Below are 14,022 nucleotides of genomic sequence, written 5' to 3' on the forward strand. Positions count from 1 at the left end.
AGCCACCGCGCCCGGCCCAATTTTTGTACTTTTAGTAGAGATGTGGTTTTGCCATGTTGGCCAGGCTGGTCTTGAACTCCTGACCTCAGGTGACCCGCCCGCCTTGGGCTCCCAAAGTGCTGGGATTACAGGCATCACTGCACCTGGCCAAGAAACTGTGTTTTGCTCTCTATTACCTCCTGTGTATTGTCTGAATCTTTTTACAACAGGAGTGGGTTTATATATTATTTCTATAATCAAAACATTTAAAAAAGGAAAGAATCTGAATAATGGCTTCTGAAGGACAGAAAAATGGGCAAAAGATATAACAGGCAGCTTATAGAAGAAATACAAATAGATTCTAAATGACTGAAAAGATATTTATAATCACTAATAGAGAATTGTAAAGTTGGGCCAGGTGCAGTGGCTCATGTCTGTAATCCCAGCACTTTGGGAGGCTGAGGCTGTGGATCACGAGGTCAGGAGTTTGGGACCAGCCTGGCTAACACGGTGAAAACTCGTTTCTACTAAAAACATAAAAATTAGCTGGGCGTGGTGGCGGGTGCCTGTAATCCCAGCTACTCGGAAGGCTGAGTCAGAAGAATTGCTTGAACCTGGGAGACGGAGGTTGCAGTGCACCGAGATCGTGCTGCAGCACTCCGGCCTGGGTGACAGAGGGAGACTGTTCCATTAAAAAAAAAAAAAAGAATTGTAAAGTGAAACAACAAAAAATTTTCCCTCCAGTTATTGGACTGGAAAGATTAAAATGAGAGGTAATAACCACTCGTAATAAGAGTGTGGGTTCGAGGCCGGGCGCGGTGGCTCAAGCCTGTAATCCCAGCACTTTGGGAGGCCGAGACGGGCGGATCACGAGGTCAGGAGATCGAGACCATCCTGGCTAATACGGTGAAACCCCGTCTGTACTAAAAAATACAAAAAACTAGCCAGGTGACGAGGCAGGCGCCTGTAGTCCCAGCTACTCCGGAGGCTGAGGCAGGAGAATGGCGTAAACCCGGGAGGCGGAGCTTGCAGTGAGCTGAGAACCCACCACTGCACTCCAGCCTGGGCGGCAGAGCAAGACTCTGTCTCAGAAAAAAAAAAAAACAAAACAGTGTGGGTTCGGAGTTTATTACAAATGGTGGATTTTAGAATTGGGAAACTATGATAATAATGGTTAACATTTATTGAGCCCTTACTATGTGCCAGGCATTATGCTGAGTGCTTTACTACACTCTCTGTTAGTTAACCTTAAAAGGTTGGTCTAGGGCTGGGCACGGTGGCTCACGCCTGTAACGCAGCACTTTGGGAGGCCGAGGAGGGTGGATCATGAGGTCAGGAGTTTGAGACCAGCCTGGCCAACATGGTGAAACCCCATCTCTACTAAAAATACAAAAATTAGCCGGGCGTGGTGGTGGGCACTTGTAATCCCAGCTACTCGGGAGGCTGAGTCAGAGAACTGCTTGAATCTGGGAGGTGGAGGCTGCAGTGAGCTGAGATCACACCACTGCACTCCAGCCTATGTGACACAGCAAGACTCCATTTCAGAAAAAAAAAAAAAAAAGAGGTTGGTCTATCACTATTCTCATTTTATACAGGACAAAAACAGACTCAGAAATGTGGATCAATTCCCAGACTTGAGCTAGTTAAAAAAAAGAAAAAAGAAATATGGAGCCATTTGTTCAAGTTCATGCAGCTAGTAAAGTAATGGAACCAGGCCTGAAGACATACTTTTAACGACACTGAAGTGGGAATTTAAAGTAGGTCCAAGGGTGTATTGATTTTGGGGATGATACAAACAAAGCTTCTTGGAGGAGGTGGAGCTTAAAGAATAGTCAGGCAGATAAGGGTGGGAGAGGAAGGCCATCCAGGTAATGGGAATAGCAAGAGTGACAACATTAAGAGAGGAAAACAAAGAAAGAGCCACTGGAAAAATGGTTTAGGTGTTGGGACTTGAGGATGTCAGAATGGAGAAGAAGTGTGAGCAGGTATGCCTTTCAAAGAACTTGAAAACTTGCACAAAATGTGGCAGAGAAAGCCTGTGATTCTGGGACTCCACAGGGTCTGTGCAGTTCTGGCAAGGCGTGCCAAGCTTTACATACAAAAAACCATGCGTGGAACACATATGCACTGCTATTCTTCTAATCTACTTTGATGCTCCTGTGACTGATAAAATACAAAATCATTTAAGAGGGTGAGTGAGTTTATGATTTCCTCCATTATTCCCTCAAACCAAAACATAGCTGCTCTCAGAAGAGGAGTACCCTCTTTGAAAAGGCATAGGACCCTACCTCACTCCAAACTCTATTTTTCTTTTTTTGAGATGGAGTTTTGCTCTTGTCGTCCAGGCTAGAGTGCAATGCTGCGATCTTGGCTCACCGCAACCTCTGCCTTCTGGGTTCAAGCGATTCTCCTGCCTCAGCCTCCCGAATAGCTGGGATAATAGGCACGTATCACCATGCCCAGCTAATTTTTGTATTTTTAGTAGAGACGGGGTTTTTCCATGTTTGTCAGGCTGTCTTGAATTCCCGACTTCAGGTGATCTGCCTGCCTTGGCCTCCCAAAGTGCTGGGATTACAGGTGTGAGCCACTGTGCCTGGCCCCGGAGTTATTTTAAAATGCAAATGTGAGGGCAGCGCAATCTTGGCTCACTACAACTTCCGCCTCCTGGGTTCAAGTGATTCTGCTGCCTCAGCCTCCCAAGTAGCTGGAATTACAGGCATGAGCCACCATGCCCAGCTAATTTTGTATTTTTAGTAGAGACAGGGTTTCTCCATGTTGGTCAGGCTGGTCTCGAACTCCCGACTTCAGGTGATCCTCCCGCCTTGGCCTCCCAAAGTGCTGGGATTACAGGTGTGAGCTCACACGCCTGGCCCAAACTCTGATTTACAGACAACCAAATATGTTAGTGGTTAAGAGCTCAGGCTTTGGTGAGGACAGACCTGGATTTGAATCCTGACTCACCACTTCTAGCTGAATAACTGTGGTCAAGTCACTCAGCCTTTCTCAACCTCTGATTGTTTCAAATTTGTGAAATAAAGATGGCAATACTTATTTTTTAAGAAAATATAAGTGTAGTATTTAAAACTGTGTTTGGCACCCAATAAACTTGCAGGCAAAGTAGCTGTTATTACTGAGGCACAGAGGTGCTGAGTAAATCATGAAAAGTAAAGGTAAATTGCAGAGGTGCAACTAGAATCCAGATGTCCCGACTCCAAGATCAGTGTTTGTTCTAAGCTTCTCTGTGCTGAGTGGAGTTCCCAGTATACTCCCAATACAATGGCCTGCTTTCCTCTCAGCACTCACCTACCTTAAAGAGGTGTGGGTGCTTGATGTAGATTCTTCCTCTGGTGCCCCCCATCCCCAGCGCCCTGAAAAGTAAAAGCCAAATGGTAAAGATTCCAGAAAGTGTAGTCCTACTAGTGAACTCCTGAGTTGTTTGCTCCATCAGTGCCAAAGCTCTTAAACTTACTTGTTGGCTCGAGATCCCAACACAAAGGTGGTAGATTCATTCAGGCGAGCTGGGTCCCACTGTGCAAAAAACAGAGAAGCACCATGGTGAGGGTGAAGTTTAATCTGGTGGGTAGGACAGAAATACTCCTCCCCCTGCCCTTTTCTAACCCTTACCCTTGTCTATTATTTAATCAACCGTTTACCCAAGACACTGAGTACTCACAATATAATAGGCCCTGTCTGTGCTAGATACTGGGGATAAAGAGGTGAATAAGACACAGTCTCTGTTTTCTAGGATGCCACCGACATGTGTACAGATAATTACATCATTATGCGATGAGGCAATGACACAGGTGAGTGCAGGGTCTGAGGGCTGCCGAGGGGAGGGTACAGCCAGGAAGGCTTCCTTAGAGAGGCATTTCCCAAGTTAATTCTGAAAGGGTGAGCACAAGTTGGGGTAAAGCGGGTGAGGAACAAGGGCATTCCAGACAGGGCGCAGCATGAACAAAGACAGGTGAGAGGCAGCCTGGCATGCTGGAGAAACTACTAGTAATTCTGTGCTGCTAACAGAGTACAAATTAGGGAGTGGCAACTGATGGGGCTGGAGGGAGAAACACAGAGGAGTAGGAGGTCCTAGGAGGTTATGTTCAGGGGACTGCATTTTATTTCTTCTGTAGGCAATGGGGAATCGCTGAAGGCCTCTAAACAGGGAGAGTCAGATTTACTTTAAAGATAGCTTAGTCTTCTAGCAATGTGGATGATGGATTTGAAGAAGCAAGACTACAGGCAGGGACAGCAGTTTGGAGGCCGCTGTGATAAAGCAGTTGGAAAGATGCTAAGGGCCTGAGCTAGGGCAGCAGTAAGGATGCAGAGAAGAAATAGGAACTGCAACATATTTAAGAGGGAGAATTGTCCAGGACTTGACTGGATGTAGGGAGGTGAGGAAGAGGAGGAGGCAAAGATGATTAAGATAAAGAATGTAAAGAAAGGCTGTGAGGAAAGATTCTGATTTTATGTTTGGATATGCTGAGTCTGAAATGCCTATGGAACTTCCAGCAGAGTGGTCAACCAGATAGTAGGATATATGTTTTAAAGTAGAAAGTGAGGCGTGGGATGGACAAAGAGGTATGGGAGTTTTAGAACATGGTGGTCCCTGAAACCATAAGAGTATATGATTTCCATTATCCAGAGAGTTACTTTAGATGGAGAAGTGGGCCAAGGAGAGAATTCTGGGGAACATCCATTTATATAAGTCACCGCTGAGGAAGAACTCAGGAGAGAAAGGGAGGCAACAGAGGCTAATGGTTGAGAGCACAGACTCTGGTGTCAGGGGGTCTTGGGTTTGAGACTTGGCTCGATCACTTACGAGTTACGTGACTTTGGGCAAGTCTTAAGTGCATTAAGTGTATAAGACAACTGAATAAAGTAATTTATGCCCACAGGGAAGTTGGCAGAAAAGGAAACCCCTCATTTATAGAATGGTTCACAGAATCGATCTCACAAGTTTGTTATAAAGATTAAATGAGATAGTCTACACAAAAGATTTAGGGCACTGCCTGTTACATACTAAGTACTGAATCAGTATTAGTGACCACCAGCTCCTACAAGGAGAAAGCTTCAGCAAAGACTCAAGCCTTCTCTTTGTTTTGCCTCTACCTCCAATTCCTACACAGGATACTCTCTGAGGCCAGTGTGGCTGGAGGCGGAGAGGGGGAAGATGGCTCTGGAATGGTGGGCATGCATCCTTCGCCCCCTGCCCCTTTCCGCCATGGTGGCTCCCAGAGATAGTGGTACTATCTCCTGGGATAGTGGTCTCTGCCATGCTCATATAATCATACCTTAGGGCCTTCCCGGCGAATTGGTTCACAGGATTTTGGTTTCCATCTGCTTGGAAGGAGAGAATAAAGGTGAATTCTCCAAGGTGAGACCTAGAACTGAATACCGGCTTGCTGGTGGTGGTAGGAGTTCCTCACACACTCTCACTTTAGCCTGGGTATCCTCCTTCGTGGTGACACATTAGAGGAGGAACAAACAGAAAAAAAGCACTGGACTAGAAGCCATTCTAGCACTAGCTCTGCTCTTACATAGTGGCATGAGCAACTCCAAGAACCTCTAAGTGGCAGTTTTCTTATCTGTCAAAAGAGACAAAAACAGCAACTGCCCTACCTATCTTGTGTTTGTGAGGAATAGAACTGCTTCATGTAGGAGACACATCTAAGGTATGACAGTTAATACTATCCCATCTACTAAGCCCATTGTTTCAAACTAACCCCACGCCCCTGACCCAGACCAGTGTGGCTTTATTTGATTTAAATACTGGGCTTCCATGTAACATTTTGTTTAAAAAAGATTCTGCTGCTTCAGAATTTTTTTAAAAAGTGGGGCTGGGTTGAGGGGGGAAGGAAGGATGAATAGGCAGAGCACAGAGGATTTTTAGGGCACTGAAAGCATGCAGTGTGATACTAGAATGGTGGATGCCTGTCACTATGCATTTCTCTAAGTTAAGGTACAACACCAAGAGTGAACCCTCATGGAAACTATGCACTCTGAGGATCAAGACGAGTCAAAGCAGGCTCATCAAATGTAACAAATGTACCACTCTGGTGCCTGATGTTGATAATGGGGGAGGCTGTGCATGTGTAGGGGCAGGGAATATATGGGATAAGTCTGGACCTTCCTCTCAATTTTGCTGTGAACCTAAAACTGCCCTAAAAAAAAAATTAAGTCTTGCCGGGCGCGGTGGCTCAAGCCTGTAATCCCAGCACTTTGGGAGGCCGAGACGGGCTGATCATGAGGTCAGGAGATCGAGATCATCCTGGCTAACACGGTGAAACCCCGTCTCTACTAAAAATATACAAAAAACTAGCCAGGCGAGGTGGCGGGCACCTGTAGTCCCAGCTACTCGGGAGGCTGAGGCAGGGGGAGGCGGAGCTTGCAGTGAGCTGAGATCCGGCCACTGCACTCCAGTCCGGGCGACAGAGCGAGACTCCGTCTCAAAAAAAAAAAAAAAATTAAGTCTTAAAAAAAAAAAATATATATATATATATATATGAAAATGACCAACTTAGAGGTAATGGTAACTATATGACATTAGGCAAGTAATTCTGAGTCTGTTCTTTATCTGAAAAATTAATGATACCTTCTTTAGAGGGTGGCTATAAAGATTAAAAGGTAAAGTATGTAACATATTTAGACCAGTCATAAGCATTCAATATATACTAACAATGACAAACCTCTGGTGTTCAATCAAGCTGGGCCAAACTGTTCAGGGGGTAAAACAATTTCCTCCTCACTACCCTCCTTCCTCACCCCTCAAACCAGGGTAACCCCCCTCCCTCCACGATGACTTAAGCTAATGGATCTGATTTTGACAGGCACAGAACCCTGGCCTCTTTTCCTTCAGGGCCCCTCTCTCCGTCTGCTCCCCTACGCTATCACCACACTGTTGGTTCCTACTCACACCATGCCGGCGGCTGCCCGGTCGCTTGACAGGATGTGTCCAGGAGGCCGTCCTTTCCTCTGCCACAAAAAAACAGCTGTCAGAGGTCTGACCCTGTGGTCATGCCCCACTGGCAGGTCCGGGGTCACTTGGTAGAGATGGTTTTCCAAAGAGATCCAATGACATTTGATGGGGACAGGGAGAAAAACTGCCTCTCGTGCCTAGGAAGGCTCAAAAGGGCTTTGAGGAAGCCCAGTACCTCATGGAGTGAAGAGCCTTTTTTGAGAGACAGGGTCTTACTCTGTTACTCAGCCTGGAGTGCAGTGGCATGGTCATAACTCGCCACAGCCTTGAACTCCTGGGCTCAAGTGATCCTCCCACTGCAGCCTCTCATGTAGCTAGGACAACAGAAACGTGCCAGCATGCCAGGCTAATTTTTTTTTTTTTTAATTGTAGAGACAGGGTCTCACTATGTTACCCAGACTGGTCTCAAAACTCCTGAGCTCAAGTGATCCTCCCGGCTTGGCCTCCCAAAGTGTTGGGATTACAGGTGTGAGCTACCACAACTGGCCTGACGAGCCTTTTTTCAGCCAGAAAATAAAACAAGGAAATGGTTTACCTTTTTAGGAAGGGGGCTTCCTCGATGGGCACATTCTTCTTCTGCCTGCCGGCCACGCTAAAAGAAAAGCGAAGGGAGTCAGTGGAAGGCCAGTGCCTGGGAGCTGCAGGTCCTCTGGAGTTGCAGAAGACACAGCCCTGGACTATTGCTCTCCAGCCCCGCTCTGACCCAGGCCAAAGAAGCCCATCCAGCATGATGCTGTTTGGACCTGGTCCTACAAATGGAAAGCACATGAAACCTCCTGGGGCCCACATATTTCATTTACCTCCCAGCCTGAAGGACCTCCCCCTCCAATACCCCAGAACACAGTGACTCTGACCTTTATTCCTGGAAGCTCATGGGTCAATCTGGGTATTACTTTTTCTCCATCTGAAAATAGCAGTTTAGCCTGAAGGGAAAAAGACCAAGTGTTACCAGTCACTATTTTGATGGGTAAGCACACCCCACCTACTTCCTTTTTTTTTTTAATTTTTGGAGACAGAGTCTCACTGTTGCCTAGGCTGGAGTGCAGCAGCACCATCTTGGCTCACTGCAACCTCTATCTCCTAGGTTCAAGTGATTCTAATGCCTCAGCCTCCAAAGTAGCTGGGACTACAGGGGTGTGCCACCATACCCAGCTAATTTTTGTATTTTTAGAAAAGACGGGATTTCACCCTGTTGGACAGGCTGGTCTCGAACTCTTGACCTCAGGTGATCCACCTGCCTTGGCCTCCCAAAGTTCTGCAATTACAGGCATGAGCCACCGCGCCCGGCCACATATGTATATATTTATATGCATAGAAATAAATACCTATTTTTTAAAAAAACTTGAATTATCATAGCTGAAAAAATTTAAAAATGTAAAAAAGCAAAATAAGAAAAACCTGGAATCTCATTACATAAACTACTTTTAATATTTCAATGTAAATTCTTCCTTGCTTTTCCCATGTAAATACATACTATATGCTTTTTCAAACTAAATACATTAGCATAACACATATTCCTCAGTCAGCTGCTGTTTTTCTTTTTTCTTTTTTGAGATGGAGTCTTGCTCTGTCGACCAGGCTGGAGTGCAGTGGTGCGATCTTGGCTCACTGCAATCTCTACCTCCCAGGTTCAACCAATTCTCCTGCCTCAGCCTCCGGGGTAGCTGGGAGTAAATTACAGGCATGCCACCACACCCAGCTAATTTTTTTCTTTTTTTGTATTTTTAGTAGAGATGGGGTTTTATCATGTTGGCCAGGCTGGTCTCAAACTTCTGACCTCGTGATCTGCCCGCCTCAGCCTCCCAAAGTGCTGGGATTACAGGCGTGAGCCAGTGCGCCTGGCCTGCTGTTTTTCTTTTAACAAATATTGAGTACCTAGGACCTAAGTGCTGTGGACACAGCAGTAACTAGGACAAGCTCTTGTGGAGCTTATAGTTTGTGGGTGATCTAGATAATAAGCACAGAAACAAACAAGGTAACTGTGGATCATGATAGATGCTGTGTGAAAAAAAGAAAAAAAACCCAGGCAGATGTGACACAGAACACCAGAAGGGGAGGGCTACTTTGAGGGAATGGCCAGGGAAGGCCTTGCTCAGAAGGTGGCCTCTGAGTTGAGATGTGAAGGAGGCTGTAAAAAAAGCCGGGGAGAAGTGTTTCAGCAGCAGGGAGGAGTGCAGAAGCTTGAAGGTGGGAACAACTGGCTCATCTGAGGAAGAAAAGGATGGAACGGGCAGAGGGGAGACGGTGCATGAGCAGGAACCTTGTAGCAGGTGGAGAATTGGGTTCACCCGACCTCTGCCAGAGGCATTTGACAGTGCTGAGGGCTCCCTCTTCTGGAAACACTCTTTTCTACAGGCTCCTGTGGTCACTCCTGTGTTCCTCCTGCTTCTCTGGCCACTCTTTATCTTAGCTTTCTTTGCTGGTTTTTCCTCCTCAATCTGGTTCTTTTCCCTCTACCCTCTCTCATTACATATTCTATCTGCTCTCACCTATTCTCACAGCTTCAATTAATATCTATAAACCACAAGTCCATAATTCAGCTGTAGACAAAAGGTTATCCTTTGAGCTCTAGACTTGTATACCAAATAGTCTGCCCCATGTCTATGCTTGGATGGCTCAAAGCTGCTAATCCATAATTGGATTCAGGTTCTTCTCCAAACTTTGTCCCTTTTCAGCGAAGGGTGAACAAGTCTCATACATTTGTGTGGTAATCTAATTCACACCTGTCTGCTTAAGTAGGCTGTTAAGTTCTATTAGACCAGGAAGCTTGTTTGTTCATTTATCGTTTGTTTGTTCCTTCATTAATTTAATAATTCAGCAAACTCTGTACACATACTAACAGTCATATTCCAGGGCTGGGAATACAGTGGTGAACAAGATTAGGCCTCAACTCTTTTTTTTTTTTTTTGAGATGGAGTCTCACTCTGTCGCCCAGGCTGGAGTGCAGTGGCCCGATCTCAACTCACTGCAACCTCCGCCTCCCGGGTTCACGCCATTCTCCTGCCTCAGCCTCCCGAGTAGCTGGGACGACAGGCGCCCGCCACAACGCCCGGCTAATTTTTTGTATTTTTGGTAGAGATGGGGTTTCACCATGTTAGCCAGGATGGTCTCGATCTCCTGACCTCGTGATCTGCCCTCCTCGGCTTCCCAAAGTGCTGGGATTACAGGTGTGAGCCACCGCGCTCGGCCAGGCCTCAACTCTTGTAAAGCTCAAGATTTTAGCAGAGGTAGGAGTGCGAGAGGAAGACCTCTCTGATATTTAAACTAAGATCTGAAGGAAAGAAGGAGCCAGCTTTATAGAGTTAAGGGTAGAGCACTCCAGGTACTAATAACAGCAAATGAAATGGCCCGAGCTTGTGCTGGAGGAGCAGAAAGGAGTTCAGAACGGCCAGAGGATAGTCAATAAGAGAGGTGAGATGAAATGCAGTTAAAGAAGCAGGCAGAAGCTGGTCCAGGGTGAGCTCTGTGGGTCATGGTAAGGCATTAAGACTTTATTCTCCCTGCAACAGGAAAGTCACTGAAGGGTTTTTAAAACGGGGAGTGACATGATCTAATTCATCTTTACAGAGATAAGTCTGGCTGCTGTGAGAAGAGTGGATTGGAACTGGGTAACGGTGAATGTAGCTCTGGACTGAGATATAACTCTGTGAATTATGAACAGCTGAATTGGCTTCCAAGCCACAGGACTAGATAAAAACAGCTATGAAAACAGTGAGTCATGAAAGAGAAGGGGTTTGAGGACTGAACTTGGGAAGGCACCAACAGTTAGAGGCAGGGGGTGAGGGAGAAGAGTAGGCAATGAAGTTGGAGCAAAGTCAAGGCACTCGAGCCAACAGAGGAGTGTTCCAAGAAACATGAAATGATCCACTGTGACAAATGTCACTGAGAAGCTGAGTAAGTTGAGGACAGTCAGGGACCAGAGGGTTTGACAACACAGAGGTTACTAGTGACCCTGACAAGAGGGGTTCCAGTGAAGTAGTGGGGACTGGGGGACTGAAGCGAAAACAAAGTGAACAGAATGAATGGGATGTGAGAAAGTGAGCCAGCAACTGTTGGTGACCTTTCCTGATGTCTCCCTATAAAAGGGTGATGGCAACAATTCCTACTAGTAACAGCAGCTGACACATGTAAACAGGTTCTCTATCTTGGGAACAGTCACTTATAGACCTGATGTCATGCCTCCTGACCACACCAGAGAGGCAGGGAGGCAGCAGGGTGCTCATCCCCATGATACCAAATGGGGCCATGATAACTTGATCCACCAAGTACCTGCAGAGGTGAGACCGATCTTAGCTATTCTTTTTTTTTTTTTTTGAGATGGAGTCTCGCTCTGTTGCCCAGGCTGGAGTGCAATGGCCGGATCTCAGCTCACTGCAAGCTCTGCCTCCCGGGTTTACGCCATTCTCCTGTCTCAGCCTCCCGAGTAGCTGGGACTACAGGTGCCCGCCACCTCGCCCAGCTAGTTTTTTTGTATTTTTTTCGTAGAGACGGGGTTTCACCGTGTTTGCCAGGATGGTCTCGATCTCCTGACCTCGTGATCCGCCCGTCTCAGCCTCCCAAAGTGCTAGGATTACAGGCTTGAGCCACCGCGCCCGGCCGATCTTAGCTATTCTAATTATTGTGTGTCTTAAGCCATTTTTTTTGTTTTTTTGCTTTGCCTTTAAAAATTTTTTTCTAGCTCTATTGATGCATAATTGATAAACAGAAATGGTATATATTCAAGGTGTACAATGTGGTGAAATGACATACATATACATAGTGAAATGATTACCACAGTGAAATCAATCAACACATCCACCGCTACCATTTTGCGTGTGTGGACATTTAAGATCTATGGTCTTAGCAAATTTGAAGTAAACAATAGAGATAAACTATAGTCATCATGCTCTACGTCAGATTGCCCAGAACTTGTTTGTTTTATAACTAAAAGTTTGTACCCTTTGATTAACATCCCCCCACTTCTCCCCTCCAGCTACTGCTACTCTACTCTCTGCTTCTATGAGTTTGCTAAGCCACAATTTCTTCATCTATAAAATAGTAATTAAAAGATATCTTCTGTACATGGTTTCTTCTGAGACATAAAAGAAATAATGCATTTATCCTGGTACCTGACATATAGCAGCTACTTCCCTTCCCTGTGAGCAACAGCCTCAACCTATCCAGATATGTGGCTTGTTGGGCATTCCCCAAGATACCACTAATGGTAAGATCACATTTCTTTTTTTTTGAGACAGAGTCTTGCTCTGTCACCCAGGCTGGAGTGTAGTGGTGCCATCTCGGCTCACTGCAACCTCCGTCTCCCGGGTTCAAGCAATTCTTGTGCCTATGGCTCCCAAGCAGCTAGGATTATAGGCGTGCGCCAGCATGCCCAGCTAATTTTCGTATTGTTTGTAGAGATGGGGTTTCGCCATGTTGCCTAAGCTGGTCTCAAACTCCTGGCCTTGAGTGATCTGCCCACCGTGGCCTCCCAAAATGCTGGGATTACACATGTGAGCCACCACGCCCAGCTTAAGATCACATTTCTTATCAGAGGCTCAAGAGCTAAAACTTGTGCCTGCATCTCTTGTCCCCCTTGGTCTCACCTGCTCCAGGCAGCTCCGACAGGCTTCCTGGATCAGCTGCTCTGTGTCCACCTCTTCCCCAACATTGTCTCGCACGTTCAATGCTGCCTTCTGGAAGAACTAGGGGAGCACAACAGAGGACAAGGTCAGAGTCCTGTTAATGGGCATCAACCTGAAGGAAACTGAATACAAAACAAGCTTTTATCCTCATACAGAAAGGAAAAGTGATTATGAGCAAGGTTGGGATCGGCCAGATTTAGATTTACATTTCAGGCTAGACCTCCTCCCTTTATTCCCCCTCTGAAGGATATAATCCTGGAGGTGCCCAAAAGATTGATGTATAAATAGTGCAAAACATCAAAGAATAATCCAAATGTCTAAGTGTAGCTTAAATAAATTATGGCATATCCACACCATGAAATGCTAGGCAAATATTAAAAAATCACAATAAAGATGATGTAAGAGAATATAGTTTTGACAGGTAAAGGTATTCATGATATACCTCAAAGTGAAGGAAGGAGGTTGTAAAATAGTTTGGTATAGTGTGAGCTTATTTATGTAACACAGCACAAGCAAACACAGAGACAAAAGAATTCTAGGGATATACACTGAAGTAACAGGTGATATTGTGGGTGACTGTTTTCTTCTCTTGGCTTATCTATATCCTTTTGATTTTTATAATATACATATGTTACTTCTTTAGAAGGAAAAAAGAATGCCTGTGTCTGAAGTGAATAGGCCAGGGTAGGCCAGAAAATGTATTAAGATAGCAGAAAGTCCTAATTGAATTCTGACTGTCCAGTCTAAAAGAAACATCTGTGGAATGGAGAGGAGTGAGACTTGACAAGGGCCCCAGGATGCCAGCAACCCCAATCGGCTGTGAAAAGGGAAGGGAGAAGGTTTCTCTGCTGAGTACGGGGAGAGTTTGAGCCTGAATACATGAGAAGACAGGCGATGAGGTCCCAAACACACCCGGGAGGCACTTGGGAATGTCCTCATAAAAATAGTCATCTCTAGAAAATGCCTAGTCAAGTAATGCCTAGAAAAACTGTCAGTTATCTCTGGGGTATAGGAAAATTCTAGAACCTGAACCCAGTACTTCTCTTGTGAGAGACAATTATGGGAATGTACTGCCATTTCATATTTAGCAAGGTTAAATGCCTCTGTTGTTAACATCAAACCAACAAGAGTGTGAATGGACTCGATTAGAAACCTCAAGAGTTTTAAGAGGAAGTCTTCGGGCCAGATTAAATGATCAGATGAGTTTAATTTAAAACAAAAACGTAAAAACTGGAGATGAATACTGGTATTCAGTATCAACCAACTGAAAGCCAGTTAAAATAGTTTAGGTACTTTACAACCAGCCTGTGAGGTGGGCAGTGTAAAGGACATACGGTGAGTGTAAGCTATCTCTGGATCTGAGAATGAAATCAGGTCATGAATGAGGCATTCTCAAGCACTGTTGTATAACCTTTCTAGAGAGCAATTTTCTTTTCTTTTTTTTTTTTT

General features: G+C 45.4%; 1 protein-coding gene across 1 annotated transcript in view; it reads right to left on the reverse strand.

Moving 5' to 3' along the window:
• The window catches only part of DNTTIP1 (deoxynucleotidyltransferase, terminal, interacting protein 1), a 28,939-nt gene that overhangs the window by 4,384 nt on the left and 10,533 nt on the right, over positions 1-14,022 (reverse strand). The window contains exons 2-8 of the mRNA XM_011928917.1: positions 12,535-12,633; positions 7,807-7,875; positions 7,488-7,544; positions 6,890-6,948; positions 5,268-5,313; positions 3,449-3,507; positions 3,287-3,347 (exon numbers count right to left, since the gene is read on the reverse strand). Of these exons, the coding sequence (XP_011784307.1) occupies positions 3,287-3,347; positions 3,449-3,507; positions 5,268-5,313; positions 6,890-6,948; positions 7,488-7,544; positions 7,807-7,875; positions 12,535-12,633 (450 nt within the window). The remainder of the gene's footprint in view (positions 1-3,286; positions 3,348-3,448; positions 3,508-5,267; positions 5,314-6,889; positions 6,949-7,487; positions 7,545-7,806; positions 7,876-12,534; positions 12,634-14,022) is intronic.

The sequence above is a fragment of the Colobus angolensis genome, unplaced genomic scaffold, assembly GCF_000951035.1.
Source record: "Colobus angolensis palliatus isolate OR3802 unplaced genomic scaffold, Cang.pa_1.0 Scaffold8, whole genome shotgun sequence".
NCBI classification, from domain to species: domain Eukaryota; kingdom Metazoa; phylum Chordata; class Mammalia; order Primates; family Cercopithecidae; genus Colobus; species Colobus angolensis.